This window comes from Heloderma suspectum, chromosome 11 (genome assembly GCF_057233095.1).
Source record: "Heloderma suspectum isolate Gila_16-S chromosome 11, 16-S_ref, whole genome shotgun sequence".
Lineage (NCBI taxonomy): Eukaryota > Metazoa > Chordata > Lepidosauria > Squamata > Helodermatidae > Heloderma > Heloderma suspectum.
In genome coordinates, this window is record NC_139468.1 from 31,858,805 (window position 1) to 31,877,074 (window position 18,270).

At 47.0% G+C, this 18,270-nt stretch overlaps 1 protein-coding gene across 1 annotated transcript in view; it reads left to right on the top strand.

Moving 5' to 3' along the window:
• Positions 1-240: 240 nt before the first annotated feature.
• Positions 241-18,270, top strand: part of PCSK6 (proprotein convertase subtilisin/kexin type 6) — a 117,921-nt gene continuing 99,891 nt past the window's right edge. Inside the window, exon 1 of the mRNA XM_084817382.1 lies at positions 241-695. Coding sequence (XP_084673508.1) covers positions 531-695 — 165 coding nt within the window. The 5' untranslated portion in view covers positions 241-530. The remainder of the gene's footprint in view (positions 696-18,270) is intronic.

Below are 18,270 nucleotides of genomic sequence, written 5' to 3' on the forward strand. Positions count from 1 at the left end.
CCGCCGCGTCTTGGCCCGAGCGCTCCGTCTCCGCGCCGCTTGGACGGGCCCGGCTGGCTCGCCGGCGACCCGTCTCCGTCTCCAGGCGGCGGCGGCGGCGGCGGCGGCCTGGACCCCTCCCAACAGCAGGCACGCCCTAGCCCGCCGGAGAGGGAGGGAGCGAATCCGCGGCCCCGGAACCCGGGACTGCCGTCGCAGGGATCCGGAGCGCTGGGACCCAGAGCCGCGCGCAGTCCCCGCCTCTCGCGCGCCGCCGGGATGCCAGGCGGCTCCCTCGCAGCGATGCCTCCGCCGCGGAGGCGAAGGGGGACCCGCCGCCGCCCCCTCGGCTGAGCCCGCCTTCGAAGGCGACGCCCCCCGCCGGCCGGCCGGCGTCAGGCAGCCAAGGCAGGCAGGCCGGCAGGCGCCTGCTGCGACTCGCTCCCGCCGCTCCTCCGAGCGGGCACGCGGGCGTCCTTGCGCGCCGTCGCCGCCGCGGCTCTCCTGCTCTCGCCGCGCGCGGGGACCCGGCCGCCGCCGCCGCCGCCGCCATGCGCGCCTTCGGGGCTTGCCTTCTGCTGCTGGCGGCGCTGCCCGCGGGCCTGGCCGGGCGCTCGCGGGCCGTGTACACCAACCACTGGGCTGTGAGGGTGCTGGGGGGCCCCGGCGAGGCGGACCGCTTGGCCTCCGCCCACGGCTACCTGAACCTGGGGCAGGTGAGGCGCAAAACTTTTTCTTCCTTTCGCCGTCGTGAAGCCGGGGGGGGGGGGCGGCGGCGGCGCGTCCCTCCCTCCCCCCCTCCCCATGGGGCGGGGGCGCCGGGGGGCTTTCTCTCTCATCCTTCTGCCTTACTTGAGCAACTTTCTCTCCAGTTCTTGGCGGTGAGGCTGGGCTCCCCCCGGGCGCGCCTCGCCGGGGGAAACCCGGTAAAGGGGGCGATGTCAACGGGGCTGATCCGGTTTAAGGCGAGGGTCGGGGTTTGTTCTGGACTGAACACAGGGGGTGAGGTCGCTCCTGGGGGAAAGTCTCCTGGTCCGGCGTACACGGTTGAAGCTCCCGGGTTCTCAAAGAAATCGGGAGTCTTTGGGCAGCCCTGCGCGCGATGCGATCCTGCGCGCGCCCGCTCGGAAGCGAGCCGCATGGAGTTCAATGGGCCTGACTCCCGGCTGCGTGTGTCAAGGATTGCAGCTTACTTCTGAGTAGACAAGGACAGGGTTGCGCGGTTATGTTGAGAGAAGAAGCTAGAGCCCGCTTCTTTAGATGCAAACCGGGCTGCAGCCTGCCAAAGCTCGTGTCACAGTAACGATTCTGGGAAAGAGAAGAGAAAAGGTTAAGCGCTTAACGCGTTAAGCGCTTCTTATTTCGTAGGGATTGGTGCCCTAAGAAATTTGTGGCAGACGTTTTCGTGGCTGAAGCCTGATTTGTCCGAGGCTTCAGTTTCCTAGGGACTCTCCAGCGCCTGGCGCTCCCCCAGATGTTTTGGACTTCAACTCTCGAGCCCCAGCCAGCATGGACAATGGTCAGTAATCTTGGGGGATGTAGTCCAAAACATCTGGAGGGCACCAACTTGGGGAAGGCTCCTCTAGCCTATGAAAGTGTGCATCGCAGCGCATGATGCCGCAGGATTCCTGGCCGGCTTTGCAATGACCAGCTAAGGTGGCTGGGCTTTAAATAAACGGCCACCAAAAAAAGCGACTACGTAAGATTTAGAGGCTTGTTGGTCTTTTTGGAGGACGCTAGAAAGTTTGAAAGACAGTATTGCTTTGGCAGATGGACCAGCTATGGGTTGGAGAAATGTAGCAAGCTTTTCTGAATGGTTTTGTTTATCAATCTTGCCTGATGAAGAGTTCTGGAGAACTCGAAAGTTTGCACAGTATTTGGGGAACTTTCAATTGGCCTAATAAAGCTATTATGGTGACATGGATTTTGGAAACTTTCTTTTGGCCAACATGGTTATCCACTTTTTCAAGAAATTGTTGTTTTTTAAATGAGTTGCTTTATCTTGAGTCAGACGATTTTGCTCCATAATACCCCAATGCAGACAATACTGAGTAGCAGCTTCCCTCCCATGATCTCAGGCAGAAGTATTTGCTGGTCGGCTACCTTTAAGTAGAGAAGCCATGGATTGAACATGGAACCTTCTAAATGCAAAGTGTGTGCTCTACTGCTGAGATTATAACAGCTGTGTTGGAGCTGCACAGAGTTCTTCTAAAGCAGGAAGTTTAAAAGTGCAGCCAGGGTCTCTTTCTGTCTCTGGCACTAGTAATTTTCTGCTGCCAGTCCCATGGAGGCAGATCCTGGTGCTTTCCTCTACCAACAGGAGCTTTCCTCTACCTTGCATGGCTGCATCCCCTTATTTCATTCTCTTTGATCTGCTTTCTCTGTCCTCACTCCAATAATGCCCCCCATCCCACTCTTTCATTAAACCCGTGACTCTCCTAGGCAAAAATGTGCAACCTTTCTTCAATTTCCAGAGTTTTCATCTCTCTTCCTTGCTCTCTACTTCCATGGCCATTGGTTTTGAGCACCTCCTCAACTTTTGCTTAATGTCCCGTCCAAATGGTGGTAGTTGAGACATGAAAGCAGATGGACCTGAAAGGTAATTAGTTAGCTAAATCATGACAGAAAAACATCTTGAGGCGGACTCCAAGGGGAATTGCCTAGTGGAAATGAATCAATATTTAATTTTTGCCCAGCAAAATGTGCCCTTATCAATTTAGTACCGTTTATAAAGCCGTTTATATATTTCTTCCCCGACCACCATATATGAGATGAATTGATTTTTCTGTGGGTGTACTTTGAGTGTGTGTGGGGGGCGGGGGCGGGGGCGGGAGAGGGTTTGTGGAAAGATGAGAAAGCCTTGGATGGTTACAACGCTGGAACTTTTGAGTTGAGATTCCTGCCAATATTTTTTTTTTTTTTTTTGGTAATTGCTTGAGCTTTCGTATTTTCATAGGTTTTAATAACATCTCTGTTGGGGATTTTAAAAAAATCATGGTTCATTTGGCATAGGTGGTAGTAGAATTAGAATGAAGACTGTCTTTACAAGCATGAGACTCATAAAAGATACCCAGTGGTGTTTCCTAATTGATGGATAAATATCAAGAAAGAGCCAGTGTAGTGTAGAGGTTAGATTGTTGGGCTGGGAGCTGGGAGATGCAGGTTCTAGTCCCCACTTGGCCATGGAAGCCCATTGGGTGACTTTGGGCTAGTCACAGACTCTCAGCCCAACCCACCTCACAGGGTGGTTGTTGTGAGGATAAAATGGAGAGGATTATGTATGCTATCTTGGGCTCCTTACAGAGGAAAAAAGGTGGGATATAAATGTAATAATAAATAAGAAAGGGACAGAATATCAACTCAAAATGCAAGGAACATCTGATGATAAGAACATAAGAAGAGCCATGCCAGATCAGACCAAGCGTCCATCTAGTCCAGCATTCTGTTCACACAGTGGCCAACCAGCTATTAACCAGGAACCCACAACCAGGGCATGAGAGCAACAGCGCCCTCCCACCCATGTTCCCCAGCAACTGGTGTACATAGGCTCCCTGCCTCTGGTACTGGAAGTAGCACATAGCCATCAAGACTAGTAGCCATTAATAGCCTTTGCCTCCAGGAATTTATCGAACCCCCTTGTAAAGCCATCCAAACTGGTGGCCCTCACTACTTCCTGTGGTAGCAAATTTCATAATTTAACTATGCACTGTGTGAAGAAGGACTTCCTTTTATTGGTCCTGAATCTCCCACCAGTCAGCTTCATGGAATGAGCCTGGGTTCTAGTATTTTGAGAGAGGGAGAAAAATGTCTCCCTGATGAACAACTGAGGGAGAGAGATCTCAGTGAGAAGATACATCTGGAGTACTGTGTCCAGTTCTGGATACTACATTTTAAGGAGGACGTTCACTAACTGCAGTCTGTCCGGAGGAGGGTGACCAGCATGGCCAAGCATTACCTAGGTCAGCTTTCCCCAAACTGGGGCCCTCCAGATGTTTTGGACTACAACTCTCAGCATTCCTCACCATTGGCCATGTTGGCTTGCGCTGATGGGAGTTGAAATCTAAAACATCTGGGGGGCATCAGGTTGGGGAAGGCTGATCTAGACTTATATTTTCAGTGGGTCTACCTTGAATGGAGATCAGGTTGCATGTTGGCAAGTCTCTCTCTCTCCCCCCACCCCCAATTTCTGGTCTCCCTGTATGGGCTGCTAATACTATGTGAAACTGCAGGTGGGTCTCACATGATTGATTGTACTGCCATTATGCATCCAAAACAACAACACTTCCTTGCAGGTAGAAAGTGAGTATGTCAGGGAGAAGGCTAAGCTAGAATGCTTCTCCTCGCTTTCTGTCTGCAAGGAAATATTCTTGTTTTTATATATGGATAATGGAGGTCCATTCAACCATGTGAAGTCTCCAGCTGTGGTCTAAAGCAGTACAATTGAGACACAGGGGCATGGAGGAATCCAGCCCATGGAAATCTGCCTCAGTCATAGTGCTGCTTTGGAGCTTCGTATCTTCTTCTTCTTCCTGTTCTTCTTCCTGTGCCGTAGCCTCATTGGATGTTGGTGATCACTAAACTTATTTACTGCTGCTCAAAATATAGAAGTAGATGTCATTCCTGTCCACTGTCTCATATTCTGCAGCCATGATGTCCTTCGTTGTCCAGATCCTCTTTTTCCCTCCATCTAGCCTTGCATTATGAGTTATAAAAAGCTGATATTTCTCATTACACATAATATGACCGAAGTATGATAGCTCCTTTTCTTTTACACATTTCTGAATTTCTTTGGTCTTTCCCATTCACTGCATTATGGTGTCATTTATTACACAATGTGTCCAAGATGGACTAAGCATGCGATGGCAGCACCATGGCTTGAATGCTTCCAGGTGTTTACAGGCAGCATCTGTGAGAATCCAGGCCTCCACTCCGTATATCAGCACTGACAGAATGTAGCACTTCAGCACGCGAGTTCAAATATGAAAATTTAGAGTCAAGTTACAAAGAACTTTCCCAAGGCGGGTAACGGTGCTTCTTGATTTCTCAGTGCGAACTCTGATTTCATGAGTATGGTCCCAGTTTTCATTTAGGGTAACTCCCAAATACATTATGGAAATAATAGGACTGCTGCTCTCTGCATATTTGTCAAGTTGCTTCACTTATTTCGCAGGTAGTCTGCGCTAAACATCCTTTCCGCTCTCTGCTGTGGTTGTCTTGCTTGCTTGTAGGCAGTGGTGGAGCTAAGTGATATTTGCCGCTGGCCTAAATGATCCTATGTGGGGGCCCTGTTAGATATCCATCTATATTAGTGAAGCGCCCAATGAACATTTCTCTTCTTCTTCTTCCTGAAATATTAGAACAGCAGCAAAACAGGTGGCCAACCCTGTTTCTTTAAAAAAAAAACAGGGCACCTGCAGTTTTGCATTTCAAACTCACTGAATTCATAGTGCCATTGTGACTGCAGGAATAAAAGGGAGTTCACTTCTGCTGCCCTCATCACTTGCCGCTCTCTGGGTGGTCATTTGAGGGGACTTTGCCCCCCCCTCAACTGACTGCACTGGCTGTGTAGTAAAGCTCTGCTTTCTCCCCCAGCCCCGATCCAGCAGCAGGCATGCTGATTTTCTATAGAACTCCTCTCCAGATGTGTCCAGGATAACCTCTGGAACAAACATAATGAGGTTGTAATTATGAGTTGAAAGCGTGTGCTTAAAAAAACACACCAGTCTGTTCTATCAAGGACAGAAGTAAGTTATTATGGACTTGTAATGTATAATGGCTTTCCCATGTGATTAGAAGATGGGGGTGGCGTGAGGAGCGGGGAAAAGCTGTGGTTAGCGAATGCATGCAAACTACAGGCATAAGCAGTCAAATAGAGTTTAAAGATAAGGCTAGTTTTATAATTCAAACCATAGTGCCGTGTAATGTTTCCACATGTAGTGTTTATTATTATCCGTGACAGAAACTGTGCAGGGTGGTTTTAATCTAAATGGAATGTTTTATTTGCATCACGCATCTTGTCCCAATAGCAGAAATGGACACTAGTTCTCGTGCTCTGCAGAAGGCGATTCAGTTCCTTTGCACTTGTATGGGTAGCTTTTAATGCAAGGGACTTACCAATAAAAATCCCACAGAACAGCCCTCTCTCTTTGTGGCTCAATACCTGTTGCACCACTTCTTGGAGATTTCATTCTGACTTCCTGTGCTGAACTCTGCTTCTGTCGGTATTTCTTAAATCTTCCTCTTCAATTGCAAGGAACTTCTTGGTGTTTGTTTGTTTGTTTGTTTTAAGAATCCCAGCTTATAGCTTTCCTTGCTGGCTCAGTGTTGTTTCTCGGTCTGTTGCTCCTGTGCCCCGGTGGCATGGCAATTTGTCTTGGTGCTAAAAGGATCTGCCATCAATTCTGACTTGACTTTTAAATTTCAGCCTTGTTCTTGGTATAATTAAACTAGCGGATGGCTGTTAAATGTTTGAGCGCAGAGCTGCAAGGCAAGGAATTGCCAGATCTTCTGAATTTTTGTTGCCCTCGAACCAAGTCTGTATAAATATTTAAAATTGGCCTTCCCCAATCTGGTGTCCTCCAGCTGTTTTGGACAACAGCTCCTCACAGCCCCACATAGCATGGCCAGTGGTTGAGGATGATGGGAGTTGCAGTTCAAAACATCTTGGGGGCATCGGGTTGGGGTGGCTGCTTTAAATAAATAAAATTGGGGTTTCTGCAGCAAATGCAACTTGGAGATTTTCTTAAAAAGCAGGGACCCACTGCAGAGGCAGATTAAGAGCAGGTGTGATATAGTGAGCCATGTGTTGGACCTGACCTGGGTTCAAATCCCCACCCATTTGCAATCTCACAGGGGTGACTAAGAAAGAGACATCATGAGTGGCCTGACCTGTCTTGCAGCATTGCTGTGTCTGGATTTGGTAATGGGCTGAATGAGAGCAATTAATTGAATTCTGACAAGACAGAGACACTGTGAATAGATGGTTTCTGGGTCTGGGGAAGTGGTGTACAACCTGTCCTGGATGGGGTTTTGCTCCCTGCGAAAGAGCAGGTTCACAATTTGATGGTGCTCTTAGGCTGATCTGAGCCTTGCTGCTCTACAGCACCCCCTGAAGGGTGGTGAGTATGGAAACTGCAGCCCAGTGGGAATCAGGTGACCCGAGGAGCCAATCAGGGCCCTACTGGCCTTATATAAGAACTTGCCAAGGGTTGTCTCCTCAGTCTGGCCCATTTTTCTGTGAGACTGTAGAGTATGATGTTATCCCCAGCTTATCTTCCTGCTCCAGAATCTGACCACCTGCCTGTTTGGGCCACACTGTTTGCCTCTGACTCCACCAGACCCTGACATCTAGTAGTAGATGGCGAAATGGAACCCTCACATTCAGAGGCAGAGTTCCACTGAATACAAGTTGATGCAGGACTACAGGTTGGGAAGGCCATTCCTTCATGTCCTGCTTGTGGGCTTCCTGGACATGAAGGTTGGCTATTGTGGGGAAACAGAATGCGGAGCAGACAGACCAACCTTCCCCAAGCTGGTGCCCTCCAGATGTATTGAATTACACCTCCCACAGTTTGGAGGATTCTGGAAATTGTAGTTCAACACATCAGGAGGGCATCAGGTTTGGGAAGGCTGAGATAGATCTTCTTGGCCTGATCCGGTAGAGCTCTCTTAACAGACCTTGTTATCCAGGGATGTTGACCACGGCCCCAATCTGGCCCACCTGGGCTCTCAATCCAGCCCTTTGGAGTTCCTGTGATGGCCATGGGGACAATCCGTGTTTTCCCTGACAGACAATTGCTTGGCGGTTTCCCAGCTTTTGCACAATTTTTTTTCAATCTAAAAGGTTGAAATGCCCCTCCTTGGACTTAATGACAGGCAATTAGAGCTAAAATATGCTGGTAGTTTGGGGATTTCTAGTGTCTTGGCCCTGCCCCCTTTTGCCTTCACCGCCACCCACCACTGGAATGCATGCCCCCCCACCCTCAGAGCTTCTCTGAAATTGAATTTGGCCCTTGGGTTGAAAGAGGTTCAACACCCATGTCGGAATCTATTGTCTGTATTCAAGATTTATTTTTTTCCTTTGGAGGACTAGATTGGTGTTGAGAACCCTCAAGTTATTGAGGTGTTCTCTGTCTCCCAAAAAGATTATGGTCAATCTCTCTGTGGCACGTCCCCACCTTACTTTTTGTGGGTGATGCACACTTGAACAAGACCGCCAGTCATCTGCACATTAAGGGGAGCAGTCCTGTAATAGCTTCTCATCGAGATGGATGTTGGATGTGATACCTGTCAGTTTGGGGATGGGAGCGGGGGATGAGGCAGAGGCAAAGCAAGGCAAAGATAGCCTGTAGCTACTACAAGAAGCCAACAAGCAAGCCTAACGCAAAAACCTTTCTGAGGGCTACTTGTCCTGTGCTGACATGTTGAGAGCTAGGTGTATACTGGAGGATGCTGGGAGTTGTAGCCCAACACATCTCTAGGGCCCCAGGTTGGGGAAGGCTGCGTTGGGGTTTCAGGCTAGGATTGGAGAGACCTGAGTTCAAATCCCCACTCAGTCATGAAGCTCAGTGGGTGCCTTTGGGCCAGTTGCGCCCTCTCAGCCTAACCAAGTTCGTAGAGTTGTTGCAAGGACAGAATGGGGATTGGGGCTGGGAGAACCATATATGCCACCCTGAGCTTGTTTGAGGAAGTGTAGGATAAGCATATAATAGAGTATTCTCCAAACATGTGGTGCCTTCCACATGTTTTAGACCTCAACTCCCATCAGTACCAACCACCATGACCAATGGTCAGGGATTATGGGAGTTGTAGTCCAAAACATCTGGAGGACACCATGTTGGACAAGGCTGTTTATTTATTAATAAATAAAAAGAAAGATCAATGTTACAACATTTTCCTTGATGTGCTTGGTCTCTAGGGTTGCCAGCTGACCAGAAAAATATCAGGCTGGCCTGCTGTTGTTCACTTAACCAGGCTTGAGGCAAACCTCAGCTTTCATGGGCCAAGCTCCCCCTGTGGGCTTACCAAACAGCAGCACTCCTTCATTTGGTGCTGGGCAGTGGCCATTTTAAATTTCCCATAATGCCCTGGAGCACTGCTACATTAAGTACTCTGAGTCATGTAAGAAACTTTAAAATGGCAACTCATAGCTGCCTGGTGAAGGGAGTCTGAGGCAGGCATCAGCACCAGTAGATCCTGTCATGGTGCTGGGAGCCCAGCAGTTGTGTGAAGATGCCAGGTGCAGATGCTGGGCTTGCATTTAGCAGGAGTTTCAAATCAGCAGGTGAAACGTTTTTACGATGGCAAGAGCAGCATTATCACAGGGTGATATCTGAAGATGAAGCTGCTATTAAAGGCATGGGATGAGGGGCTGGTTAAAATGCTGGCCAACTTAATAACCTTCCTGCAGTCTCTTCCTCTTGACTACAGCTGAGTATTTATTTATTTATTTATTTATTTACATTATTTATTTATTTATTTATTTGATTCGTGCCCCACCTTCCTGCAGAAAAAATGGAGCTCAAGGCAGCTAACAATCATAAGAAGTAGGAAAAAATTACAATAAAAACTTGGATAAAACCATAATAAAACAAATGCATTGACAACACAGGTAAAAGACACAAGCAGTGTCTTCTGGTGATTCTTATGACAGTGGGGCGATGAAAACGCTGTGGGTTTCAGTCAGAACTCTAAAGGAGCTATCCAAGGTGCAAAGCATTCTAGGTAGCCTCCTTTAAAGTTTTGACTGGTTCTGACTGAAACCCGGAGTGGATGCACCACCTCACTGACATTGGAGCCACCAGCTTCCACTGGACACAACAATAACAGAATAAAAACAGCATCCGACCCAACAGACCAACTTACTTTCCAAAGGCCTGCTTGAACAGAAACGTATTGGCTTGGTGGTGGAAGGACAGCAGAGAGGGAGCCAACCTAGCCTCCCTCAGTAAGGAGTTCCTGGGCCTGGTAGCGGCCACCAAGAAGCCCCTCTCTTGTGTTAGGAGGCACCAAACGTGCCTCTGAAGGTGGCGGTGCCGAGGGATGGGCCTCCTGCAAAGATCGTCAAACCTGGGCAGGTTCATATGGAAGAAGTCAGTCTTTCAAGTAGTCCTGGTCCTTAGCCATATAGGGTTTTATAGGTCATAACAAGCACTTTGAATTGTGCCTGGTAGCCACTGAAGCTTTTGTAGTAAGAGAGTCATGTGCTCCCGGTCAACAGTCTGGTTGCAGTGTTCCAGGTCAGCTGAAGTTTCCGAGCAGTTTTCAAAGGCAGCCCTACATAGAATGCATTACAGCAGTTCAAATGGGATGTGCACTAGTCTTAGCAAACGCACTCCTGGCCAGCACTGAAACCTGGGCATCCAGGTTCAGGGCTGAATCCAGGAGTAGACCTGCAGGGCCCTGATCGCCGGCTGCCTTGCCTCAGTTCCTAGGTTCAGGGCCCTCTTGAGGTTTGACAACCGACTGCCAGGCCTGGGAGGGAAATCTTCCATCTTTGGCGCGAAACCCCACAACAGGAGGTGTCTTCAATAAGGTACTTCCTGTCTCTGCACCATTCTCTTTTCTACTGTCTCTGGTGGGAAACGATATATGTGGAAGCACCCCAACTCCTAGACCATCCTTCTCCATTATGACTTCTCTTAAGCTCGGCCAGTTCGTGATGCATAACGTCCTTGGTCCAGTTTCACTAAATGGTGATGAATGGCTCCTTCAGCTTCCAGCAGTTTAACGCTTAGTTGGATAGAATTGGCAGGCCCCCATTTCCATGGCAACAGAGCGATCCGTACCCTCCGTGTACTAATGGTGGCACTGCAAGGCGAAGAACACTTCCTCATTGTTTGGGACTTGCTTGCTGCAGACATAAACACGCCAAGCCAAGCGGCGCCAAGCGGGGCTTTGTGACATCAAAGCATAAGTATGGAAATGAAGGCCAAAAAGCGGAACTTTTGCACTTCAGGGAAACCATAGAATCCGGATTGGCTCGAATTAAAAGCCTAATTGTTGCTTGGGCTTTTGCCAGCTCATGAGATTATATGTCACGTTTGCAAATGAATATCCACATTGCTGATTTGCTTATGTTGCTGATAACTTTCAGGCCCTTGTGGGAAGAACCAGGGTGGAAATTCAGAGTGGTGCACCTTTCCCAGTTGTGGCCTGTCTCTCGACAGTGTGATTGGCACCTGGTTCCAGAGGGTTAGCGATGCTGCTAGGGCATCAGAACCTCAGAAGCTGTCTGTTCGGTTTTCCCTGCAGCACGAATGTATGGGACAAATGTTTATTTGTCCAGAGAATGGACTGGCCTTCAAGGAGAAGACAAAGTCTAAAGCCGGCATGGGAAACATCTGGTCCTCCAGATGTTGTTGGACTGCAACTCCCATCAGCTTTCACCATTGGTTATGCTGGCCAGGGCTCTTGGGAGTTGTAGTCCAACATCATCTGGAGGGCCACAAGTTGCCCACCTCTGGTCTAAAGGGTTAGCCAGGCTGAAAGTGACCTCAGACAATTGGAAATTATCTATCTATCTAGTTATTTCTAGGCTGCCTTTAAAGCTAGAGCCCTCTCAAGGTGGCATACAAGATAAAAACCACACACCGTTTGGTTACAATTAAAATACAGTTAAAAATCCATAAAAACAGATTGCCAATGAAAATCAATAAAAATAAAACACATCAATAAAAACCAAGGGCCCAGACATATGGGAACAATAATAACAGTGGCTTCCAGTTCATTTCTGAGCCCAATTCAAAGTGTTGGTGTTCACCTTTAAAGTCGTAAATGGGTTGGGACCAGAGTATCTAGAGGTATGTCTCCACCCCCATGTACTTGCTTGGACCGTTAGGTCATCTTCAGGGGCCCTCCTCTGGGTGCCCCCACCAAAGGAAACTAGGCAGATGGCTACAAGAGAACAGGGCTTCTCAGTGGTGGCACCCCGCTTATGGAATAAGCTCCCCAAAGAGGTTTGCCTGGCACCTGCGTAGTTATGTTGTCGGCACAAGGCAAATGCTTTTCTTTTCTCCCAGGCATTTTAGAGTCCTGGTTCTAAGTTAATGTGGCTATTTTATTGATTCTTGTGCTGTTTATTATATAGTATTTTATTCTTTTAAATATTTGCATTGTATTTTATATCTTTTACGGTATTTTAAAATGCCATTTTCGCTCTTTAACTGGCTGTAAGCCACCCAGAGAACATTAGCTATTGGGCAGATTAGAAATGTACTAAATAAATAAATAATAGTTTCCAGCATGTCCACCGCATATCCCACTGTCCTCGGATCTGAGGCAGGGGACTAGGAAGGACCATTCTCTGAGATCTTAGAAAGCTGCTGGCAGATCAGATGGACCATCTTGTAGTAGATGAGCCACTGGTTTGATCCGTGCTTGAGGCAGCTTCATATCTGTTCAGAAATCCTTCTTTTGTGACTCCTGTGACCAGCTAAACGTACCTAACTTCTGTGGGCCTGACCTTTGTGCATTGGATGGGGACACTGGTATGCTATCTAGCAATATCCAGTTTACAGTGCAATGCTATGCATGCCTACTCCGAAGTATGACCTGTTGAGTTCAATTGCACTTACTCCCAAGTAAGTTGCATAGGGGTTGCTGCTTTACTATTGCCTTTGCAGGCACCTGGCAATCAGTAACCATCAATATTTAAACATTAACAAATCATAGATTTGACCAAATCTGGCTCTCTTGAAAACCACTGCTTGCATTTCTTTTTCAAACTGTTCTTCGGAACCCTGGGATTCCTCAGAAATTTGTTGGGGGTTCCTCGGTGAGAAGGTCAGTAATGAACATCACTATTGTCAATCTTCCCCTGCAGTCTGTAGGTGGAGAGGAGTGTTGGTATGTTCAAAGGCATGTGCTAGTTTGTGCAGGCCCAACAGCCTGGTCGGTCCTGAGTGAGCCTCCTAGAATAATGCACCCCTCCCGAAATGTTCTGCAGTTAGGTTCTTTGGGAGAGTAGTCCATGTGAAACTTTGGAAACCCACTGATTTAAAGGAGGAGAGTGGGGGGAGTTTCTGTCTTGCTTCATTATTGCCCCACTTTTCCCTCAAAGAGCTGCTTCAGGGCAGCATGCATGGTACTGCTCCCCACTTCTCACAACAACCTTGCAAGGTGGCTTACACGAAGAGAGTAGTCATCCCAAGCAGCCATGGAGGAGCTAACATGGCTCAGTGGTAGAGCACATGCTTTGCCTATGGAAGGTCTCAGGTTCAAGCCTGGTCTCTCCAGGTAAGTCCCCTGCTTGAAACCTTGGGTTGTTGCTGCCAGTCAAAGTTGGCCATACTGGGCCAAAATGAACCAATGGGCAGATCCAGGTTCAAAGCCCTACACCAGGGGTGGGGAATGTGTGGCCCTCCAGATGTTGCTGGACTGCTGCTCCTTTTAGCCCTTTCAGTCCAACAACATCTGGATGGCCACACACTCCCTATCTCTGAGCTACAGCCTGCTGGTTCTTATCTTGAACAATATTGTTAAGGATGTATTTGGGGCAGGGGAAAGGGGAGATAAGATTCCCAGACTAACTTTGGAAGGAAATCTTGCAATTAAGCTAGGATAATTTCCCAGGTGTGTATTCCCAGGCTCACAGGAGCTCTTCTTTGGAATATTTCTTCATCTGCCTATTGGACCAAGAGCCTGTAGGAATCATCCATGCCCGAAAAACCCAGTTTCCATAATTTAACTTTTGTTTTCTTTTTGGCCTTGAATCCCTTTGCCTCTTCTGCCCCGACAGCTGCTTATTTTCCTGTGCCATTTTGTTAGTGGTGCATTTCAAATCTTGCATTTAGATTTTACAAATGACAAACACAGGGGACCGTGTAGCTCTGTGCGGGTGGTGGAGAATGTGAGCGTTTCCTTCGCCTTGCTTGTTTATGAATTTAATTTATACTAAATATGAAGACCCCAGGGATTACAGATTAGAACTAGATTTAGAGTTTATAACTAAATGAACATTATAAAGTCTGGAAAATGTAAACTCTTAACAGTGGGAGGGAGAATAATACTGCAGAAATACATTGCTAACCAATGTGAGGGTTGTAGACGCCTGCTGAAAAGAAAGATGCATTTGAATTGCAAACATCTGATTTGTACTTCAGTCATATATGTGTGTGTACATACACAAACTGAAATAGCTATACTTCATATAATAAAAAGAGAATGGCAAAAGTACACAACAGACATTTGCAACGACAGGCATAAATAGATGCTAGACAAAATATTGCTAATTGAAATGCACAGACCTTCTATTGCCTTATAAAGCCTCATGTTAAATCAGTGCAAGGCAGGGATGAGTTATGCCAGTCATCTCTACAAGTGGGTGAAATGACAGCCCAGCAAAACTGACAACACTGGCTTATTCAACAGCAATTGCGATGTTCTGGTACAAGTGATGCCACTAGACCTGCAGAGACAAGTTGCGAAGGGCGAAGGCCACTGGAAGTCTCCTAAAGTACAGCAGCAGGTTGTGATGCATGAAACTGGCAAAACAGGATGACGCTTGCCTGCAAGTTTTCCACTAGGTGTTGCTGCAATGAATGGAATTTCCCAATAAGTAGGAAAGAACATAGGAAGCGACCTGATCCTTTTTAACTTGCAGCACCAGGCATTGAACCCAGGACATTCTGCATGCAAAGCATGTGTTGCTCTACAACTGAGTTATGGGACTTCCTCTTATTGGGGTTGAAATGGAAAGTCTGCAAATGGGATGAGTTTGACTTTGGCTAGAATTTTCCTCCACCCTGTCTTTTTGTAGCTTGAGGGTTTTTCAGGTGTGTGTGTGTGTGTTTGTGTGTGTGTGTGAGAGAGGGAGGGAGAGAGAGAGAGAGGGAGGGAGAGAGAGAGAGAGGGAGGGAGAGAAAGAAATGTGTATATATTTTAATTCTGCATGTTCTTTATACATACTTGCTCTGCTCCAAACAAGGGTTGTGGTGCCATTTAGGAACATAGGAAGCTGCCTTATACTGAGTCAGAGCCTTGGTTCACCTAGCCCAGTATTTTTGACCCTGACTGGCAGTAGCTTTCCAGGGTTTCAGGCAGAATGTTTTTTCCAGTCCCACCTGGAGATGCTTGGGATCGACCCTGGGACCTCCTGCATGCAAAGGATGTGCTCTACCACTGAGCTGGTCCTTCTCAACCAGTGTGGTCTAGAGAACAGAATGTTGGTCTCATATCAGCCATGGATGAACTGGGTCACTTTGGATGTATTTTTCAAACTCTGGCCCCTTTACTCTCCTGTTCTGGTTGGGCTGAGAGCCTGCAGGCTGCTGGACAAGGTATGGTTGAACCAACCTAAAACAGGGGATAACCAGCATCATAAAATGGCAAGAGGGAGTAGCTATTGGAGAACCAATTTACAGGCAGCTGGTCAAAGTCAGGGATTGTAGGACCTAGGAGAGCTCCTATGAACTCCTGGAGCTAATCTGATTGAGGGCCAAATGTTGTAAACTCCGCCCACTGCTGGCACATGGTCCCCAACATATTGGGCAGAATCCAACAGGATGCTTACACCCTTGCTGATTCCCTTCTGCAAGTGGTGGGTCCTGCCAATTCCGTTGTGCAAGTGGGAACCACCGCATATGCAAGGGAGATTTAATGCTTCCTAGAGGAAGCCCTGAAACGAGTGGAAACTCTCGTTTCTGGAAAGAGGCAGGTCGGCAGAGCTCCCATATGTGAGCTCCGCTGATCTGCCTCCTACCTGAAATGAGTGTTTCCACTCATTTTGGATTGCCCAGGAAGTGCTAAATTGCCAACGTGCAAGCAGTGGGGGCCACTTGAGCAATGGAACTGGTGGGTCTTAAGAGAATTGGTGAGGGATTCCTCACCCCATTGGATTCCGCACCCCATTGCCCATAAAGGAATGCTCCCCTTGACAGGAAAAAAGGTTCCTCAGCCCTGTATAATAGGAATCCAGCTACTCAACAAATGCACCTGAAATAGAATGAGAGTATTCTTAATACTTTAATACAAGAACTCACAAACATTGGCCTGGTTCATACATACCATGGGGTTGCCTTTGAAGAAGGTTCAGAAGCTGCAGCTCATGCAAAATGCATTGGCCAGATTGATAATAGGGACCAGAAAGTCTGAACATATAAGGCCAACTCTGGCCCGCTTTCACTGGCTGCCTATATGTTTCTGAGCTCAATTCAAGGTGCTGGATTTAACCTATAAAGTCCTACACAGCTTGGGACCGCAATACCTGATGGCATGCCTCTCCTGAAATGAACCTACCCTTATGCTACATTCAGCATCTAAGGTCCTCCTCTGAGTGCCTCCCCCAAGGGAAGCTTGGAAGGCAGCAATGGGGGAGAGGGTCTTCTCAGTGGTGGCCCCCCATCTGTGGAACAAGCTCCCCAATGAGGTCCTCCTGGAGCCAACATTATTCCCAGGCATTTGGCAGCACATGATGAGTTTTGATTGGTCCTGGATGTGTCTTTAGTTATGACTGACAGTTCAAAGTTGCTTTTTAGTTATATGTTGTTTGGATATATTGTCTGTGTGCTTAATTGTAAATGGCTTTTAAACTTCTTATATTGTATTTAATGTTTTCACTTCTGTAAACTGCCCAGAAAGCTTCGGCTATGGGGTGGTATAGAAATGTAATAAGTAATAGTAATAGTAGTAATAACAACAACAACAACAACATGCCATGATGTGGTTTGTTGAAATTCAGCTTGTCTTTGTGCCTGAACTCATCCCGCAAACAAACCATGGCTTGCTTGTTAATCAGCTAAAAACCACAAATAGAATCCATGGTTTCTTGTTGGCTTACAAAATCTGGTTTGTTTAAACTATGGCTTGTCATGATGTGTGAACTCCGAACCATGGCTTTTCCCTGGTTTGTTTGCACTGATGTCTGCTCCAAAACAGAGGTGCCTAGCAAGAGCAGCCTGAAAATGAAACTGCTCTGAAAGTTGGCAAAACTGTGCAGGAGGGAGGCGGACCAGAAATAGCAAAAACAAGCCATGGTTTCTTTGCTCACCTGCAAGACTATTCATGCTAAAGCAACAAATTATGGTTACTATAAACCTGGTCTTAACATTATGTGCAAACACAGCTTGTGACAAGGTTCACACATAACAATAATCCAGAGTACAAGTTGAGTATGGTTTGTCATTGCATCATGGGTTGTTGAACTCTGTACTGTGGTCTAACTATGGGTTGTTAACCACGAAGAACCCAGGGTTCTCAACCCAACAACAAACCATGGTTGTTCACCATGAACAACCCATAGCTAAACCATAGTGCAGGTTTTGCATATAACCACAACCCACGATTCAACAACAGCCCATACTCAACAAGTGTATGGTAGGCACCATCTTAGAAGTGGCAGTCTTCTGTCTCTCTCTCTTTCACAGGATGCTGCTGTGTCATAAACTTCAATATATCTATGTACCTATCCCTCACAGGACAGTCTGCTTCTTTTAAGATGGTGCCTGTTGAGAACATAAGCATGCATTACAAAAAAAACAAGTAAAAGTATTTTTTTTTCCTTCCCCAGCATTGCTTTATTTATTTCAGTACAGATTTATGCAGGTTTAACTGATTAATCATGGGAGTTTTAGTAGATTAATGGAACTAAGATTTCTTTTCTTGGACTGTCACACAATTAAAGATGGATCCTATAATTTTTTTAAAAAATGTTTCTTAAGGATGTGTGTTGGGCTTGATTTTTAATTCAACCTGTGTCAGTATGGTTTTTCTCCTCATTGAGTTAATTTGTGATTAATTTTTTCTAAACATTGGAGAGGAATTGGAATGGTCGCCCCTGCAGCTGCCTCTGTCTGAAGACCTTGAATGCTGTCTCTCTCTGAGCGGCATGTGTTTGCTGCTCTTCATAACACATTCTTTCAGTGTAAGTGCAGCAGATGCTGCTGCTGTGGTAAAGTAGCTATGGCTCTTCATCTGTGTTTATGTGTGTGCACCTGTGAAGGGCAGATGGTTTCCTGAGGGTTTTGCTTCCAAGTTCTTGACTCCTATGGAACTCTGGGGGCTGTTTTGGATCAAGCATATTGTGTTGCGATTATGGAGGGTGGGGGGAATGAGGAAGGATGGTTTTGCTGTCTGCATTTCTGAAGTGCTATTTTTATTTGGTTTTTGCTTTGGCTCCTACAGTTAGCAAGAGATTAAATATCCTTACCTCATCTATCCACATAATGTCTTTAACCAGAATAGCAGACAGATGGCCCCTGCAACCCAGTATCTTCTCGCGGACAATGGCTCAGTCCAATGTGCTTAACTTGAATATGGCTGCAAAAAAAGTGAGCGTTTTTTTGGTACAGAAAT